The sequence below is a fragment of the Tachypleus tridentatus genome, chromosome 11, assembly GCF_004210375.1.
Source record: "Tachypleus tridentatus isolate NWPU-2018 chromosome 11, ASM421037v1, whole genome shotgun sequence".
In the NCBI taxonomy this organism is placed as follows: Eukaryota; Metazoa; Arthropoda; class Merostomata; order Xiphosura; family Limulidae; genus Tachypleus; species Tachypleus tridentatus.
The window spans coordinates 61,593,135-61,614,319 of NC_134835.1; the positions used below are offsets into that span (position 1 = coordinate 61,593,135).

Consider the following 21,185-nt stretch of genomic DNA (forward strand, 5'->3'; position numbering starts at 1 on the left):
AGGATACAACAATCCTAAACAAGTGTTTAAATATTCATCAATAAATATTTATTTACCATAAGCTATCAAGATTATTGAATTACATAACTGAGATCTGTAGGCCTAAAGATATTGTAAAAGTATTATTTTGAGTGCCAATTTATAAAATATGGATGAATATGATATGTCAAAATGAAGGATGTTACCATAAAATCATAAATAATCTGTTTTAGTGGCTTTAAAACTGTGGACCATAAAATCACAACTATGAAACAAAATTACGAAAAAAAAAAGTTCCTCAAAGGATAGAAATATTGCTGCCGTAGTGAAGGGTTTAGATGAAGGTGAACTAAAATCCATAATAATACAAACTTAAACTTATATCCCCTGTTTTAGTGTATTTTTCCATAGCTAGGAATAACTGAAATTTATCTTTGATTCATGTAAAAAATAAAAACTACCTTTAATATCAATAAATTGCATTAAAAAATTATGCAAGTTACTTCCTATATCTCACCCACACACACACACACACACATAAGTTTCCTTTTTAAACTTACTGTGACAGTACAAACAAGTTACATTGAAACAAATTAGATGGCAACACCCAAATTAAATTTTGAATTAAAGTTAATAAAAATTAAAATGCACACATACAATTACAGTGTGCTCACTAAATATTATATTTTCATATGTCCTATACTAGTTTAACTAGACTAAAATATGTTTGAACTCTCTATGCTATAGTTGTTTAATTTTTGGCTGTGTAGCATATATTTATTAATCATTTGACAGTACTTTTTTACACATATGATTATTATATGTTGTTGAACAAAGTTTTTACTCTTTACGTATCTCAGCCTAGCATGGCCTGGTGGTTAAGGCACTCGACAGTTTCAAATCCCTATCACACCAAACATGTTCACCCTTTCAGCCATATGGGCATTATAATGTGATGGTCAATACCACTATTTGTTGGGAAAAGAATAGCCTAAGAGTTGGTGGTGAGTGGCGATGACTAGCTGCTTTCCCTCTAGTCTTACACTGCAAAATTAGGGATGGCTAGTGCAGATAGTTCTTGTGTAGCTTTGCAGGAAATTCAAATTAACTTTACTCATCTCTGGCATGATAAATTCATCACAATTTGCCATGTAGTGATGTTGTTAGTTGATTGTTCAGCTTTGGTTTTAAGATTTGAATTAGGAGTGTTTCCTTTTTTTAATGTTTCATCGTTTGTTACTGAGTTTATTATTTTGAAGTGTTTAATGTTAGACTTTTCACTACAGTATATGCTAAGATGTTTGCAAATTCCAGAGTTGTTGGAAAGGTTGTTTTGTGCATGATCCTTAACTTTGTTAGCTAGGATTCTGGTCATTAACTCAATGTAATCATGTATAAGGACAAAATACCAAAACTAGTGATATATACTGATTGATCAAATTCCATGGATTTGATAAAATTAGAGAAATAATTTCTCAGTGTACATTATTTGTATTATCTCTTTTTTTTTAAAGTAAATTAAAATATAATTTGTGTGACTGGTTCAAATCTCTGTCATTAATACTAACACTGTAATATTTCTTTTATCATTTCATGTAATTCCAATGAATTAGATTTGGTTTACTTTTTTCCTTTAGAAAACTGTGTAAGAAACTAATTTTCCCTAAAGTTAAAAAAATTCTGATTTCTCATATTAAAGACTTTTTATTTAATGTGTGATCTTAGTAATGTTATATAAATTTATCAGGTGAATTATGTTGCTCTCTTTTATATTCAAAGACATTCATGAGAGTATATTTATGTGCACTGAGTTTGGAGTCTTTCACACATATATTTGTGTGAGTTGTATGTAAATACTATTGCTTTTGTAATAATTTAATATTTAAAGCTTTTGAAGTGTTGAAAAGTAATTGTAATGTGTTCAAAAGATACGTATATTATTTCCTTTTTTTAGGTTTATGGTGATGAAGTAGGAGTTGTTAAAGACACAGAAAAACAACCTGAGGATAAGGAAGATAGCAAGAAAGAAAAAAAGCTGAAAAAGGTGTGTTAAAATATTATTTTGTGTTGGGATAATATACGTATTCATGTTTATGTTAAACCTTGAAGAGTTGCAATATTTAAAATATAATTAAAGCTAACATCAACAATAAGTTTTATAACTAACCAGTCCCTGTTAATCCTTGTAATCACTTTTAGCTTCCAATATATTTTACATAGAAATGGATGATTTCACCAAATTTTTCTCAGTTGTTTAATTTTCATCTTGTAACAGGCAAAACATCACACAATATAATGCAATATGTGGACTCCAAAGTTAGTAAGTAGTATTAAAAGAGTCAATAATAAGAGTTTTAATAATTTATATACATAGAACTTCAATATATATTGTTACTATTTATTACATATTACAAATGGATGCCATTGCAGCAAGTGAATTTTGTTTTAAAGATCTTTGTTGCATATCTTACTGTCAACAAAATTTAGATGTAAATTTTAGTTTTACAAAATATTTTAGTTTTAGTAATTTCTCAAAATTCACAACTTTGAGATTACAGAAAGTTTTAAAATGTGGTTGATAATGGGTGACATCAATATGTAGTTTTCTAATGCTAGCAATTCAGGAGATAATCACACCGTTATCAAGTGAAAAATTGATTTCACAACAAAACAATTGAATTGGCCTAAGTGGATTTTTGACAAGAAGAAGCAAACTATATAGTGTTTAAGATGCAATTATGATTGTCCCACAGTGGCACAACAGTATATCTGCAGAGTCACACTGTTAAAGCTGAATTCCAAAACAATTGAATTGGCCTAAGTGGATTTTTGACAAGAAGAAGCAAACTATATAGTGTTTAAGATGCCAGATTTTGATACCCATGGTGGACAGAGCACAGATAGCTCATTGTGTAGCTTTGTGCTTAATTCCAAACAACAACAATGATTTCCATAGTGTAAAGAATTTTTGTATGTACATTTAACTTGTTTTGAAATATATTATTTTGAAAACAAGCAACACACCTATATATTTACATTACTATATATATCATACTAACAAGTAGGTCCTGTCAATACTTATGTGTAATTGATTTGCACAGTAATGAAAAATTTTGTACATGTTATGTAAATGTGTTTCATGTGATTTCAGTTTTATATATTGAATATTATATTTATGGTTTTTGTATACATTTAGTGTTTGATCTATTCATGCTATATAATTCAAGGTATTTATGTTTGTCTTATAGTAAAGCATCAATAGTTGTATGATTTTGCAGATTATAACTGCTCCAAGTTCACCTCTACGTCGTAAAGCAAGTGTGGCTCACAACCTTGACAAGATTGAAAAGGCAGTAGATGCTCCACATTTGGGAGCACTGCGCTCACTTCATAGTAGTATCACATGCTTGGCTCATGATGTTGAGACGGGAGGAACAGCAGACAAAGGAGAACAGAAGCTTGGGCCATACATGAAAAAAGAACTTAAAGAAGAGCTTCCAATTGTGAAATATTTAAAAAACCAGGTACATGCTTATAATCTTTACTCTGATAGCTTGTTTTTATCATCCATTTCACATTTATATTGAATCTGTCTGTTATATACATAAATATATGAATTACTGCTACATCATTTAAAGCATGTTTTCCAGGATATTTGGGTAGAGTTTTAACACAGAGCATCAAGATCATTTGTAGATATTGGTGTACAGTAGTTTGTCCACAATATTTGTTTTTGAATGTTTTTGAATAACTGTAAAGCAGATATCTTTATATCACACTGATACTTGTCTTTATGATTTTGCTTTTGAATGGGCAGTATGCCATAACAGTTTAATACATAGATAGCCTTTCAGCACACTTATACTTGCTTTAATTTTCACAGACCGTGCTTCTAAATAGGCAACATTTCATAACAGAATGATGCTGAAATAGTTTTTTATCACTCTTGTACTTGCTTGTGTTTTCTTAATTGTGTTTTATAATGGATAGTGCAACTTAATAATAGTGTATGTAAATTATTACAGTTTACTTATACATGTCTTTATATTCATAATTTGTGTCTATAGATGGACAACGTTTCTTAACAAAGAAGTGCTGTTGTAATCTTTTCGCATATTTATAGTTAATATTAAATTCATAACAAGCTAGAAATGTTATCATTGGTTGATTATGATTTGAATCTGATTAGATGGGAAAAGTCTCTACAGTTATTAATCAGTTATACTACTTTCCTGAAGTTGATGAACTCCATTTTGCTTACTCTGCTAATCAAGTTCCTTAACTAATATAGCTCAATTTGAGTTATATTAATCAACACATTTTGATGCTGTATGAAGTAGTAAAGTTATCTCTTCCTAGGTTTTTATGTAGTTGTAAGTTTACTTACAGTCATAACTTAAGTATGTTCAACATATGAGTCAGTTGTATTGGCATAATTCATGTAGAAAAAAATAAGTTGCTATTCATTCTGTGAATAGTAAACATATCATAATAAAATGTCGTTTTCTCTTTGAATCATTCTAATGCTGGTTTTCCAACAATAGGTTATGACCTTGTTTCACAGTCCTCTGTCCACACTTGTGAAGGGAACAGTGGTCATGTCAGATAACTGCTTTAAGGACATTATGAAAGTTGTATGGAAACTCTTGTTGGAAAGTGATCAACAGTTGGCTGCAACAGCAGGTGTGTCATTAATTATAAGAAAAAAAACAAGAATCTATTTTCTTAAATCTCTTATTCAACATTTAATGTCTCTTGTGACAGAGTGGTAAGCTTGAAATATTCTAATAATAAAATTTCAGGTTTGATTCCTCATAGCAGACAAAACACAGCCCATTATGTAACTTTGCATTAAGCAACAGAGAATTCATCATTTTATTTAACCATTGTTCATTGTCAAGAACGTTTGTTTGATTATTTATAGAGTTGAAATATTATAACAGTAACTTTTCATTAGAAATAACAATTTTATGTCTTTTTCTAGTGTTATTTGTTCTGTTATATGACATTATGCATGGATGTTTACTTGCTTGCTCTGTGTTGCACATGCTCTGTCAGATGGTTTTGGTAGTAGTAGGGCTTTCAAATATTTATGTCATAAATGTAATTGCTGGTAAAATAAATTTCACACGCCTTCTGAGTTACTCTAAAGAACAATATTTGTTACATCATAATATATATCTAATTAAAAAGATCCATTATAATTAATATATGAATATATCATTTTGTGTATTATTTTGAGAAATGTAGTCATAAGCTGTTTTCTGTGGTTTCATTACAGTAAAATGAAGCCAGATATATTTTCGAACTAGACCTGAAACTCAAGCATTTTCAAATGGTTGTTGAATATTTTTCTTTGGGAAAATAAAGATATTTATTGGCTTGATTTACTTCCAGCTGCTTTGTTCACTATATCTTCAGTGAAAACACCAGATCAGGCTAGTGAGCTTTTGGAGAAAGAGCTGAAACATGAAGATACTGCTCAGAGGATTAATGCTATTCACAGGTAGAGTATTTCTTTCAGTTGATGAAGCTGGTTGTTCTGGAATTGACATTCTTTCCTTGCAGTGTCACTTATGAATTTAATCTAGCTGTATTAATAATATATTTATTGTAACTACACTTGCTCTTCAAGTTCTTTTCTACATTGAGTCTGGTGTAATTTATAGGTTGTTTCTGCATTATAGAGTGTTTTTACTAATAGTAATGTATAACATGTAAAGGTCAGGGTCGGTTTAAATTTTTGGATATGGTAACATGAGTGCATGTGCTCTATATCAATGCATGTTATGTAATGTTAGCCAGGCGCAACGAGAAGGTCAGTATAATAAAAATAATAACCCTATATGAATGAATAACATTATGAGACTTAAGATGCTTGGACTAAACATTTTTATTTTTATGTTATAATATGTAGTCATTCTAGAACAAAAAACACAGTTTATATTTATTTCCTAATTTTTTATGGTGGTTACAAGGTCGGTCAAACTGACAGACTTCACATAGTGAGGATAGAAGAGAAAATAACAGACAAAATATAAAGTCTTACTGAAAACAAAGATTTCAAATGTATTTATGAGGTTTTAGAGATTACAAAAATAATATTTGAGATTTTTTGGATGAAGAAGTGTCCTTTAATCATGACATGAAAGTCACTTCATACTCAGACTAGTAATGAAACAAACTCAGTATTTTCACAAATATATCTTTAGTAAAAAATGTAATTAAAAATATATGATTTTTTGTGCACAAAACAATTCCATTTGTTACTAAAAGTCTACCAAATTTTATGAAGGTACTAAACATTACATCACAAGTTACAGTATAAATACTTAACATGTGCAAATGTTTATATGAAACCATGTTTATTATACTGAGCCTGTTGCAAAAGGGTGAAGGTATACCATATCATGCACATAGTTGTATATATATCTATATAGTTATTCTGTGTAATGAATTTGTGAACAAAGAATGCTTAGAAGGATAATATACAATTAGCATACTATTCTGATAAATTAATTTGTATCACGAATAACACTTTAGAATTAATCATTAAAAGTTACCATTACCAAGTTTTATTCATTTAGTGCAACTAAGAAGGAAATGGGATAAAAATGTTCAAACTTTCATATTTGCCCAGCTCTGAGGGGACTTTTTTCTAATCAACACACTTATTAATATTTTTAGGATATTTCCAAACATAGCAAAACATAGGTCTATTTTTGCTGAGAAACCATCTCTGCTAAAGAATATAATTATTCACATTTCTTTTTTTATCACTTTGTTTTACTTTACTTTACTGATTTTATTGGTAAGACTTCTGTTCCAACCCTTTTATGATCTCATAGCTTTTGATCTGAACAATGCGTCATTTGAATGACTCGAGCAGCTTCTTTCGAAGTGAAGTAATTTCCGCATAAGTAGGATGATAATACACAAATTGCTGGGGGTACCATGATGGATTAGTATCTGATGGTAATTGTACTGGTCCTTTATTCCACCTGTTTTTCAATAATTCCTTGTAACTTCAGCAGAATACCTCCCTCCCTTGCAATGCTTCATGATAGGTACTAATTGAAGTAAGTACCTTTCACCTTTCTTCCATCAAGCCACAACCTACACTTTGAATTATATATTTTAAAGTGGAGTCCTCCATCCATAACACCCTTTTTTCAATCGGAATTTGTATAATGTTTGTATTTTGTAATAAATGTCAGTCTCTTGACAATATTTGGAGATAAAAGTAAAGGTTTTTTAATGCTACATAACCAAATATTCCATTCTATTTTAGTCTTTTTCATATTGTAGATCTTGACGCTTTTCTATCATTTTGTGCATGGTCATTTATCTCATGTTTAAGAAAAGTGGCAGTCTTTCTTCTGTCCTGAAGGCTGCATAAATGAAAATACTTGACATCAGTATCATTGAGTTCAGACATTCTACTTCTTCCTTTCCTATTTTCAAATTTACATATTTCAGTCTTATGATATAAGTTGTATTTTACAGCATTTGGGGAACATTTCAAATTTGTAGCAATTTGTTAGAGTGCATCCAGCATCATGTAAAGCTTGTGTGCAAACTCTTTGCTTTGCTAACAATTCTCAACACTTTTGGGTTGTGGCATTACAACAAAACTTACTATACAATTTTGAACTATTTTTATCAAGGTTTATTTGTTTAATGCTATTAAATTGATTTCTTCTAGCATAAACTAGTACCATATGCTAGCTCCTTATTAGCTTCTTTCTATATAGTTAAAACACTGCATGGGGTACAATGACAGTTATTTCATACCCTAAATTTGATCAGTATGTTCATTCAAGCAGAATTCTTTTGGCATATCCTTGGTACAAGTATATGGGAATTCTAAAGAATGATAAGTATTCTTGCCATGGTTTATTCAGTTGCCAACAGGGATCAGTAAAACATTACCGGTGTTGAAATTTACATTCTATAAATACATGGAAGAATTAGGCCCATAAAATGGAAGGAATGACAGAATATTCTCTTGTCTTAACACTTTCAAAAAGTATTTGTAAGGAACAGCTGCACATGTACACAAATATTGATGTTTAATTGAATAATGTTTCAAGTATGTTGTTTACAAAAAGTCAGGATTTTAAAATAATTTTACCAAGGATTTGTCTGTTAGTTTAGTCTCCTGTTGGGACAGTGATAAGTCTTTGGATTTACAACACTGAAATCCGGAGCTCAGTTCCCCTTGGTGGACACAGCAGATAGCCTGATGTGGCTTTGCTAACAAAACACACACACACTGTTAGTTCGTGGAATAAATCTGACTCAGACTCTGACTAGTCTGTGTGTAAGTTGACTTTCACTTGAAGAATAAAAGTACTTTTTCATCTTACAGTTTTCATATTTCATTTGCATAACCTATGTGAAGTGTTTCTTCAGTAAAACTTTGTATTTTATCAATTAATTTTTGTAATCTAACACTAATTGTAGGCCCAGCATGGCAAGGTGGTTAGGGTGCCTGACTTGTAATCTGAGGATTGTGGATCTTAATCCCCCTCAAACTGAACATGCTTGCCCTTTCAGCCATGGGAGCATTATATTGTGATAGTCAATCCCACTATTCATTGACAAAAGAGCAGTCCAAGAGCTGTGTGTGTGTGTTGATGACTAGCTGCCTTCCTTCTAGTCATACAGTGCTAAATTATGGATAACTAGTGCAGATAGCTCTCATAGCTTTGCACAAAATTCAAAAAACAAAACACTAATTGCAGCAAAATCATCAATGCAGGGTAAAATGGAAAGCTGAAAACTACAAAATAAATATAAATTGCATTTATTTCCCTTTATAGAATAACTTTCTATTGTAACAAACAGTTACAGTTATTTTTCTTAAACAATTTCAAATTTGTAGCAGTTTACATCTGTTTTCATTTATTGCTCTCTGAACCATGTCTGACTACTAAACCTGTATAACAAACCTATAAATTTTCTTTCAAGTGCTTAGCCTAAGTTATGGTAAATAAAGTATCTAATTACATAATGCATGAGCTTTTTGTGTGCATACCTCACTTTGAATTTTTTTACTTGATTTGCTTTCATTTATGCTATCTTACCTAGTAAATTTTTGATTTTTATATTTTAGTTTCTTTTGTGAAAACAAATAGAAATTGTACATAAAAACAAGAAATTTAATATTTATACATGGGTCTTGTATTTTTGCAGTCAAAGTCTTGGTAAAAGTTAACCATAATTGTTTGTTTGGTTATTCTAATACTTTACTGAGTTTTTATTTATTTGGAATATTCAAAATAATAAAACACACAAGAAATACAACGTCCTGTATCTTTTATAATTTAACTGGCTATCTAACTAAGCTATACAGTTATGACAGAAAGTGTTCGTACCCCTGCATCTTGAGTAGTTTTTTCCTCATAACTTAAAAAGTATCAGGATTAAGATAATGAAAGTAAAGCATATTATAAATATTATACTAACACACATCTACATAAATGTTTATGTAAATTGAACGACAAATAAACTGTTTATAAACAAATGACCAAACATAGTAGGAGCAGAAAGTGTTTGTGCATCTACTTTAATGGTCAGTTGCATAGCTTTTCAGGTAAATTACTTGGTGCAACCTCTTTTTATAGCCCTCCATGATCATTTGACAGTAGTAGACTGGTATTTTCGTCCATTCTTCTTCACGAAAGGCCTCCAACTCTTGCAAGTTTTTCGGATGCTGCTGATGAACCCTGGTCTTCAACTCATGCCAAACATTTTCAATTGGGTTGAAATTGAGTGACTGAGATGGCCACTTCAGAATGCTTATGTGGTTCCTCTGCAACCAGGATTGCACATATTTTGATGTGTGCTTAGGGTCATTGCCGTGCTGGAAAGTCCAACAACGCACAAGCCGCAAGTTCCAAGCATCATTCTTGATATAAGTGCCTAAAATATCAACATACTCTTCTTTTTTCATGATTCCGTTGACGCGGTGAAGGCTGCCTACACCAGAAGAGCTGAAGAAAACCCATAGCATAATCGAGCCACCTCCATGTTTAACTGTAGGGACGATGTTCTTTGGAAGATTTCATTCCCCCTTCTTACGGAAAATATAGCGAACATCATTGTGGCCGAAAAGGTTGATTTTAGTCTCGTCTGACCAAAGAATATTCTTTCAATAGGTAAAGGGTTTATCTACATGCTTTCTTGCATACCTCAATTGTGCTTTTAAATGAACAGGCTTTAAATATGGAGTTTTATGAGGATGGCATACTTTGAACCCAGAAGAGAGTAACATGTTCGTAACTGTAGAGGTGCTTACTTCAACCCCAGTTTCCCTTACCACTTCTTGTATGTCATTACGTGTTAAACAAGGGTTTCTACTAACTTCTCTGAGAATCTTTCTCTTGGTTCTCTCTGGAATTTTGGTGGGGTGTCCAGAACGAGGGAGGTTAGCAGTTGATCCTGTAAGCTTAAACTTAGCAATTATTCTTTGAACAGTAGATTTTGGCACATTAAGTTGTGTAGCAATACCAGAAAGAGACACACGAGACTTGTATTTTACAATAATTAGGTTTTTAAATCACTGGACAGTTGTTTCCTGTTCGCCATGATGACCAAGCAGATAATGATGGAGATGGCACTAAATTGCCAGAAGTATATTTTTTGCAGGTTAAATTCCAATAATTATGAACCCAGTGTCTAGTTCTGGAATGGTATAATGTAGTTTATTTGCCAAACTAAACAAAATTTTTATGGGAATATCAGTTTTTTCACATGTTCTGAACTGTACAAATACTTTCTGCTCCTTCTATTTTTGGTTATTTGTCTATAAACAGTTTATTTGTAGTTTAGTTTACATACAAATTTATGTAAATATAATGCCTTGAAGACAAAAGGCAGAAGACTTTTGAAACATCGTCCTCTACACTTGTGTCTACACAACAGGCAGTTGCTGTCCATTCTACAAAGTTTCATCATGAATACTCTGCCTAAACAATGTATCAAAGAACACCTAGCATTTCTTTGCCTAACTCACCAAACAATCAAAATCCTTTTGCAAATATCCTCTGTACACTTAGTAATACTTGAAACATTAATATCATCAGCAAACTTAAGTAATTTATTGATTAATCTTTCATCTGTGTCATTGTTGTAAATAAAAAACAAACAAAGTTCCTGACACTTAGTTCAGGGGTACTCCACTTACTACATGAATTGAGCTTGACTGAAATCGTTTGATAACAATCCTGTGCTTTCTTTCATCAAGCCTTTTTTTTACCCAATAAGCCAACCTAACTTCTATACCTAAATAGAACCTTTAACAGTTTTTTATGTAGCTCCTTATCAGATATTCTCTGATAATCTAAATACACCAAATACACATCTTTATTCTCATCTATATAGGCAGTAGCATCTTATAAGAATGATAAAAGATTTGTAAGGCACAATTTTCCCCCTAATGAAACTATTCTGATTATTCAACAAAATTTTAAACTTTGTTAAATGATTTTTCAAAGAATCTTTTATCAGACTTTCAAAAACTTTTCCCACCACTGATGTAAACCTAGTAGACCTGTAATTGCTAGGACAATTTTTATCACAGGGCTTAAAACAGAAGTAGCATTAGCCAGCTTCCAATCTTCTGGTACCTACCCACAATTTGAGGACTTTCAAAAAGTAGTGGCAAATGTCTCGCATATTCAGTGTTTAACTTCCTTCAAAACCCTTGAGTAAATATTTTAAATATTATTTATACCATTCAAAATATTAAAATAATACTTTAAATATTATTTATACCATTCATACCAATTCACTACCTTTTTTAACAAGCTAAGAATTAATATGGTTATCTTGTTTCCATCTAGCAATTTTTTCAGGGTGATGAATATTGCTTAAATATTCATCAATAAATCTGAACTTGACATTAGCAACTTTGAATCTCTAGGCTGATTTATTCATAAACTGTTGTCTGCAGAGATGCTAACCATTACAATTTGAAATTAATCATTACGATTTTGGTGTATACATTATGACTATATGCTCATACAGATAAATATTATGACTTGTTGCAACTTCCAAATTATTATACATTATATAGGCCTATACAGTAAAGTGATAAATTGTTCCTCCAAGGCTTGAGAGGGGTGAAAAGAAAATTTCTAGTGAGATACAAATAAATTTTGATAATAAATAAAAGACATAGTCCAAATGGCTACTTGTGATAATCATGTTTGTGCTTGAAATAATAAAAAATATTTGTATCTTCGACATCTACCAATAGTTTAAGTGCAGTGCTTCTCCTACTGGGTACGTGGGGGAATCCATAGTTATGTCATCAGTGCTTGTCAGCCAATCAGCGCTCGTGTCGATGGGTATTTATCATTTTCTAAGCAGCATGGAAACACCAATGCGATCGTTCACAAGTTGGAAAAAAAGAGGCCTTGTTCACCAGATTGTCTTGTTTCTGGCAAATCTAAAAGGACTAAAACTGTGAATCAAAATTTAGAAAAGAGTATAGTGCAAAATATCCGGTCATTGCATCAAAAGTCAGTGACAGTCATGTGTTTTGTACAGTTTGTCACATCAATTTTTCTGTGGTGCATGGCAGGATAAACGATTGTTCCAGACATACAAAATTGGCATCTCACCAACAAAAAGGCTGAGGCGAAGACAAAAATGATGCAGATAACGACATTTATGAGTAAGAATTCAGAATATGAAACTATAAATGCAGAAGTGATATTCACACAATTATTTATTACTCATAATTTACCCCTAGCTGTAGCCAATCATGCAGGACATCTATTCAGAAAAATGTTCCCTGACTCTGATATAGCAAAAAAATATGGCTGTGCTAGAACCAATACTACAGCCATTGTACAAATGTTGGGTTGTGAAGATGGCAAAATGATTTCAAGCATACTTAGTAACAGTGTTTACAGTTTAGCCACAGATGGATCCACAGACATGGATGACTAAAAACTGTATCCAGTGGTTGTACGATATCTTGACCCTTTACTTAGAAAAATTGTTTGTTCTCTTTTGATAATGGTGGAATGGAAAGAAGCTTCAATAGGAGAGAATATTTTCAAGCTTTTGGACCACGAACTGACAAAGAGGAAAATTCCATGGGAAAACTGTCATAATTTTTCTTCAGACAATGCCTCAGTTATGTCTGGTATAGGTAAAGGCGTGATGGGACACATCTCAACATGACAGCCTAGCATTTACTTCATGAGCTGTGCCTGTCACCTCATGAATATTTCTGCCCAGAAAGCTTCCAGAGAACTGCCCTGCCCAGTTTCTGATATATTGATAGATATCTACTATTTTCTGGACAAAAGTGCTAGCAGAAAACAACATTTCAAAGAGTTTCAAGGATTGTGTGACAAAGAAACAAGAAAAATTCTACAACTTGTTAACACAAGATGGCTGTCACTTGGGGTGTGCCTCAACAGAATATTGGACATGTGGAAGCCATTGAAGAAGTATTTTCACTGTGAAAAGGAAAAACTAGATTCAACAGGATCTAAACGTACAGCTCAATCAAGCAGCAAGACTTTAACAGTCAGGATATCCTTCCAGTCACATAGGGACACAAGACAACAGTCTCCAAAAGCAGACAAAGAAACATTTGATATAACTCAATATATGTTTAGGCAGTCTGACCTTGAACTAAAGAAGGGACAATCAATGAAAAAAGAGAAGAAAACGAAAGATAGCAAGGGAGTAACCAAGAAAAGTTATGCGCAGAGCAAGTTAGATAAGTTAACAGTTTTCTTGGACAACAAAATGAACTTATTATTTTGTCTTTTTCTTCAGTCTGCAATTCCTCTATATGAGCAAGCCAATTTGATATTGCAAAGAGAAGAACCTTGCATACACATTATGCATAGAACTCTGATTACACAAGTTAAAAATATACTTGTCAGATACATCAAGCCAGAATATCTTGAAGGCAACATCACTGAACTTGACTACAACAATGAATCCTTACACAAATCTGATGAGGCAGTTTCTATTGGAAATGCTGCCAAGGAATACATTGTTAAATATTAAAAGGACCTGGACCTGATCAGCTTCTACACCAGTGTCAAGAAATACTATATTGCAGCTACAAATTACATGATGAAACATTTCCATCTAAATGATGAACTTCTGATTCATGCAGAGGTTGCTGATCCAAAACTGAAAGTCAGCAAAGATTTCTCTTCTCTACGCTTTTCACAGACAAGTATCCTTTCCTTGTCAATACACATGAGCACGACACTGTTGACAAGTTGAAAGGACAATATTTGAACTATCAAATTGATACTTTCTCAGAAACTGTCCTTCAGTTGAATGTTGACAAATTTTGGGTTCAGCTGTATACAGTTAAGGATTGAAATGACAACCAGAAGTATGACATTCTGTATAGGGTTATGCTTGGAATTCTTATAATCTTCCATTCTAATGCTGACAGTGAAAGGATATTTAGTTTAGTGACTAAAAACAAAAGCAAGTTCAGACCAAACTTGAGCACCTCTGTTTTGAGCAGTATTATAACACAAGATATGTATGTGGTCAAATGGACAATGTTGTTATAACTCCCAACCATCCAGAGACATTCTCATGAAAGCAAAGGCTGCAACAGCTGCAAAACTATTACAGTAAGTGTCAAAAACATGATATAAACTAGTCCTTACACAAAGGCTTTTTCTGCTTACTGTTTGTGCATGTTCAATGTTGTTATACCAGTATGTTTGTTACTCTGAACTAAATAAAAGACATAATTTCAAAATAATTTTTTAAATTTATTTATTAAATACACAAAACACAGTCTTAAATGAGCAATCTATAGCAGTAATAAATAATAATAGTTATAATAATAATATAATAATAAACAGCTAGAGACATTGGTCAGGCCTAGTAGCTGCAAATGATAACAGGCTCTGTCTACAATCATTACACTCAGTCATATGAAATAGTTGGCATCTCTGTGTTTGAATGAGTTGATCTTGCATGAATATTATTGAATTAAAATATTTCTACTGGCTATAAATAATGCAATAGCAAACATAAGAGAGGATTGTTTATTGACATTTTTCAAAGACAGTGTGTGATAGGAGCGTGCATGAGATGTGGGTTTGAATGGTGTTAGAAAAATATCTAAAATAGTAACTTGGACTGAAGAAGCATCCGGTGATACACAGAAGTGAAGATTTTAAAAATATATAGTTGTTCAATTAAATTGTGAGTGTAACCATGTACAATATTGGAAAATGTAGCCTTGGCCAAGTCATTCACATAGGGTGAAAGAATAAACTGAAGACATAATTATGTTTTATAGTAGTGGTTGAAAGATTTATTGTATTGGCCACATTTCTTTGTTCTTGTACTTCTCTTTACCAGATTGTGCATTGTGGAAATGTTAGAACTAAAATAAAATGGTTATGGACAATGTTCAGTGTAAGCTGACTCATATTTCACATGTTGAAACACATATATGCATCTTTATTAACAAACCAACCACAATAAATGTATTGCAGCAAATGATCAACAAATACTTGGCAAATACAAAATGTTTTCTGAATTAGAAAACCTATATTTAAAGATAACATCACTACTGTACTTTACAAAATGTGGTAACAGAATCTGTTTTTTATTTTAACATTTTGTTAAATGTGAAAACAAGAAACATTGACTTTGATAACTGCTTGATATCACTGTACCATACAGAGAATGCACAAATGGCTCAAAGTTGAAAAAATAGGCAGGGTTGAGTTCAAGATGCCACACACAGATAGGCAGGATTCTTCTTGGTTGAGTTCATGATGCCACACACAGATTAGGGTTTTCTAAAGTTCCAAGATTCTTCTTGGTTTATTCTCTTGCACTTTGTTATCTATGATCTGTGTTGTTGCCTGACTAGCACTGTATTTTAGTTTTTTCTTCCTTTGAAGTTAGTCCTTCACCTGATGCAATAGAATGAAACAGTTTTCTTTCTTTGAAGTTAGTCCTTCACCTGATGCAATAGAATGAAATTCAGTCTTACCCCTTTTGATTTTGTAATCATTCTTTTATATCTCAGTGTGTATTTGTTTTGTTTAAGTTAATTTGCTTATATATGTGCAGGAAACATGATCACTTCAAGCAGTGATGTATTGTGTGTGTTAACAATATCATCTTGTGCTTACACAAGTAACTTGTAAGGTTACCTCTGTATGTAGTGAAGAAAGCAGTAAGAAAATACATATTGTCTGCAATAAGACCTAATTTTTAAATTATTTTATAACTATCTCACACATTTTTGGAAAAATTGTAAATATAAACTGAATATTGACCTAAGACAGATTGTTAGTAATTTGAACTGTGCAAGTGAACTTTTTTAAAATTCATTTGATTTGTAAAATACCAGAAAAAGGCTACACTTGAAGATAATTTTACTTGTGTAATTTCTTATAGTACATATTCCTAAAGTGCTTAGTTAATGGACATTTGTCTTAACAGTTGCTAGGATTAGCTACAATTTTACACTTTCATATGCCTGCTATATCATGGATTTAATGGTGAATATGTTTGATGGTTATAAAACAAGTAAGAACAATTTTGAAATGGATTCTAGATTTCATGCCCTGTGGATGTTTAGAAATCAGTGTTGGCCAAGGATGGAAGATGGAGCACAAATGTATTTTAAGGTCAGTGACACTTGAAATTTTCATTTTGCTCTTTCAGTATTGAAGAGATAATGAAGAAAGAAAAATGTATTGTTTCACATGAAGATACGGGTCTTTTTTACTGTTCCAAAATTATTTAATGCTAGTACATCTAATATAAAATTCCTTGAAACATTTAACAATCTTGACATTTATGATAATGAACACAATAAATATTCATCATTTTAATACAATGAGAAAAAAGTTTTTAAATTTCCACTTTACATCATGCTAGTTTTAACCTTTAAATATTCTTGCAATCTTTGACCTTCTAATTAGTATTTTGGCCTTTAAATCTTTAATTATTCTTGATATTATAACATTTAATTATTTTTATGAACTGATGATATGTTCTTAACTTTCACAGTTTTTTGAAATGACTTTACTGTATTATGTTGCAACGTTAGAATAAGCAAGATTATCAGATCTTAATAGGTTATTTATCCTAGGTGCCTCCCCCAGTTGTTGAGTTCACACTCCCTTCACCAAAGATAGCCATAGACTCTGTACCTATTGCCGACCCTCCATGGTTGCCTCACGTGAAAACAAAAGTAGAAGAGGTCACCATTAACCAGGATCAATCGGTAAAAATTTTATATTTTCAAAAGTTGGGTGGCCATGCTTATCTAGGATTATTGATGAAGTTTTATTTTTCCTAAATACAAGCATTCATTATTGGTCAGTGTGGTATGAAAGTATCACATGTATATCTTCTATAGTGTATTAATTTTATGGCCAAAAAAATTAACAGTTTTAAAGTTTTGATTTAGTGTGTCCTAAAACCTGTCAAGGCTATATGCTAAATTCAGACTTAGGTACTACTTTCTTTTGAAATGGTTTGTGGTGTAAGTTTTAGTAAATAAAAATACAAGTAGAAATGCAACAAATGTGAATCCATTATGCATTTATGGCTAGTAATATGCAAAAGGAATACTTTTTTCAAAAATAAATGCAGATGAGAAAGATTTCATTTAATAATATTGCAGATTTTTCAAGCAGTATAACTTCAGGTATAAATTTCTGCTTTGTTAATAAACTTTTGAAAAACTTTATAATGTGAACATTTTAAAGTATATTATTCTGAAGGAAGATAATTTGAAAACAAAGCCAATATTATACTGCATAGTTCTTGTTAAGGAATACCAGGTTTCTACACCTGTCTTGCTTAGAAGTACAATAATAAGCTCTTTTTTTATGATTTAAACTATTTTACTTTTGTGAGCATCCAGGAAATAGTATTAACATTAGCAAGAAGTGTGACACCAGTATTGTCATTGTTTGTAAACAAATTTCTTTTTGTGTCTTTGGAACAGTTGCAGAGGTCCTTTGTAACAGCCACAAAGACTCGAAGGAAACAACAGGTGGAGTTGATACACAGAGCTTTGGAAGCAGAAGAAGACAAGAAACAGACAGCTCGAGAAAACTTTCCTATTACATCTGTGGCTGTCAACCTACATGCTGCTTATGAACCAGCACTATACCATGCAGTAGATGAACATGAAGAAGGTTGTTCAAATATTTACTTAGAATCCTTAAAATAATCATAGGTTTAAGGGTTATGTGATATGTTACTTTATATTTCATTAAAAAAGGAAGTTTTTGTCTAAAGTGATTACAAAATTGTTAAATACTGATAGTTTTTTATTAGATTATTAGGACTTATGTATAAATCACAGATTTTTTATGAGTTTTTGAGATACACAGTATTTTAAATTTAATAATATATTTGTAGGTGTCACAATTAAAGAAATGAAGTTACTAAAGTAACTCTCTTGACTTTCTTTATTATTGTTTCCTTGGCATTCTAATTATTATAAGTAAGAATAGTATATTAAATTAGGTAAACAACTAATTGAAGACCTTTTTGAAGCACTTGGGTTATAGGGTTTTGTATTTTTGTGTTTTTCATTTCTTGAACCTTTAAGTTTTCCAAAATTTTAAAGTTAGCTATATACATTAATAAAGCTCTCTGGTGACTCAGCAGTAACTTTGAGGACTTGTAACATAAAGTTTTGGGGTTTGGTATCTATGACTGGATGAATACATGAAACCTATTCATAGCTTTTTGCTTAACAACAAACATAAAAATCCATTACTATGTTAATTTTTAATTCTGATTTCTCTACATAACTTGCTTTGGTAAAAAGTTAAAATAAATAGCAGTATTTGTCTTGAAAAATTCAGTGTTATTCAAACAGGTACTCCCTTTTTGGTCTAAATTGTAGCTGTTAAATATAAAAATCATTAAAAACAATCAACAGATATTTGAATACAAATTAAAAACATTTTAAAACTTGCACAAGTATATCATTTGCAAATAATAATGACATACTATTGCTTAAAGCTATAATTTCCACAAATTTTGAAACTCTTTCTGTAATTTTCATAATTAATATACCTTACAGTTTGTTCATTTCTTCAAAGATCTAATTGGTGGAGAAATCTTTTCTTCTACTGCTTGTGATAATGAATCAACTACCCTCACATAATTAGAACTATTGCCTCCTTTGGCTATTTTTTAAAACATTTTTATTGAGAGCTTATTTTTTTTCTAAGAAGAAGTTTATAAAGAATCTGAATCTGGTTGAATTTTGTGTATCATATCACAGATTAATTCTTCTTTTTCTGTTGATATTTTGTTTGAAGAATTCTTTTTCAGTTGTAATGTGTTTTCAGGTGGTATTTAAACATACGAGGTCTGTTCAAAAAATACGCGAACTGACGTCATAAAACAAAATGTACTTTATTTAGAAGTTACAGGTCTGGGACCCCTTCAAAGTACTCTCCTCCCCAACGCACACACTTATTCCAACGGTGTTTCCACTTGTTGAAACAGTCCTGGTACGCTTCTTTTGTAATGTCCTCCAGCTCCTTCGTCGCATTTGCCTTAATCTCGGGAATCGTCTCAAATCTTCTTCCTTTCAAGGGTCTTTTTAGTTTGGGGAACAAGAAAAAATCGCAAGGAGCAAGGTCAGGTGAGTAGGGGGGTGGGGAAGAACAGTGATCTTGTGTTTGGCCAAAAACTCACGAGTTCTGAAGGCTGAATTTTGCAGCAACGCGGTGCATCTTCAATTTTTTGGTCAAAATCTTGTAACAAGATCCAACTGATATCCCACACTCTTCAGCAAGCTCCCTGACAGTCAGACGTCGATTTGCCCGCACCAGGGTGTTGATTTTGTCGACGTGTGGGTCGTCAGTTGACGTGGAAGGACGTCCAGGACGCTCATCATCTTCAATGGACTGTCGACCATCCTTAAAACGTTCATGCCACTTGAAACATGCCGTACACATCATAGCAACATCACCGTAAGCCGTGTTAAGCATAGCAAAAGTTTCAGTTGCAGGTTTTCCAAGTTTAACACAAAATTTCACAGCAAGTCGTTGCTCCTTCAGGTCATTCATTCTGAAATCCGCCAAACGAAAAAATCGCACTTCACTTAAAATCGCGTAGCTAATACACAAATGAAGATATCTGCAATCGAGAAATGGCGTCGTAATCAGCTGATCTGTCCGAACCTAGCGACACCAAGCAGATTCCCCTGGAACCAACTGGAGTCGCGCAATTCAAACAGGCCGCATATTTTTTGAACAGCCCTTGTATTATGATGATTTATCTTTTGCCTTGGTTCTGCATTCTTTGGAATATAATACTCCATGTTGTTGATATTTGCCACCAAGTAAACAGGGGTTGTCTCACTGTTGTATGAAACATTAGATCTATATCTTTATTCTTTTGCCTTTTAATCACTCTATAACCCCCACTGCTGAAACCCTGATTTGTCAGACTTCTTATCATATCTTGTCCTTGGCTAACTTCAGTTTCTCATTTGCAAACCCTGAAGAGTGCAGTCATATTCCTCAAAAGAATGTTGGAAAGCAAACTCGTTTTAATATCATAGTGTTGACTTTTAAGGAGGTTGTGACAGAGCTTTCAGTTCTTTTTCAAACATGAGAGATGTTAGTACATAACTTGTAATGTTTTGTTTAGTAACTTGTTGGTTGGAGTGTTAGATATTATGCTGTTTATTCTATGACTTTCTTGTTCATTATTGTTTATCTGTACTTTTCTGTATTCCTCCTGAGAAAGGAGGAAGGATGGTTGTCTTGTTTTGTTCCCCTAGAGTTAACACACTTTAGCAGAAAAACCCTGATTTATGTATTTGGTCATGTAGAGGTTCTATGGGTGCTACTTATTTTAAAACAGATTCATTGGATTTTGTAACAATTTTTCATCTTCTTTATTTGGTACTGAAAACACATCTTGCCTCTCTGTAAAAGGTCTGTCACAGGCATGTTTTATTGGTTTCTAACATTAATTGTTTGTACTGGATTAAATACATTAAAACTTCGACAATGTCTTCTTGTATTTGTTTCCTCTTCTTCTCTAGTATTTGTTGTTTTTTTTAAATAAGGTTTGAAAATTAGTATTACTCTTCCATAAATTGTCAACAGTCAGTTCAGTGGAACTTTTCATGCACTTTCTCCATAAAATTTTAAAACACTGTTGTTTCCAGCTTTTGGAAGATG

General features: G+C 32.1%; 1 protein-coding gene across 1 annotated transcript in view; it reads left to right on the forward strand.

Annotated features, from left to right (window-relative positions):
* unc80 (unc80, NALCN channel complex subunit) overlaps positions 1 to 21,185 on the forward strand; it is a 148,975-nt gene that overhangs the window by 68,170 nt on the left and 59,620 nt on the right. Inside the window, exons 28-34 of the mRNA XM_076467475.1 lie at positions 1,934 to 2,023; positions 3,258 to 3,503; positions 4,524 to 4,662; positions 5,377 to 5,485; positions 16,568 to 16,640; positions 17,108 to 17,242; positions 17,972 to 18,164. Coding sequence (XP_076323590.1) covers positions 1,934 to 2,023; positions 3,258 to 3,503; positions 4,524 to 4,662; positions 5,377 to 5,485; positions 16,568 to 16,640; positions 17,108 to 17,242; positions 17,972 to 18,164 — 985 coding nt within the window. The remainder of the gene's footprint in view (positions 1 to 1,933; positions 2,024 to 3,257; positions 3,504 to 4,523; positions 4,663 to 5,376; positions 5,486 to 16,567; positions 16,641 to 17,107; positions 17,243 to 17,971; positions 18,165 to 21,185) is intronic.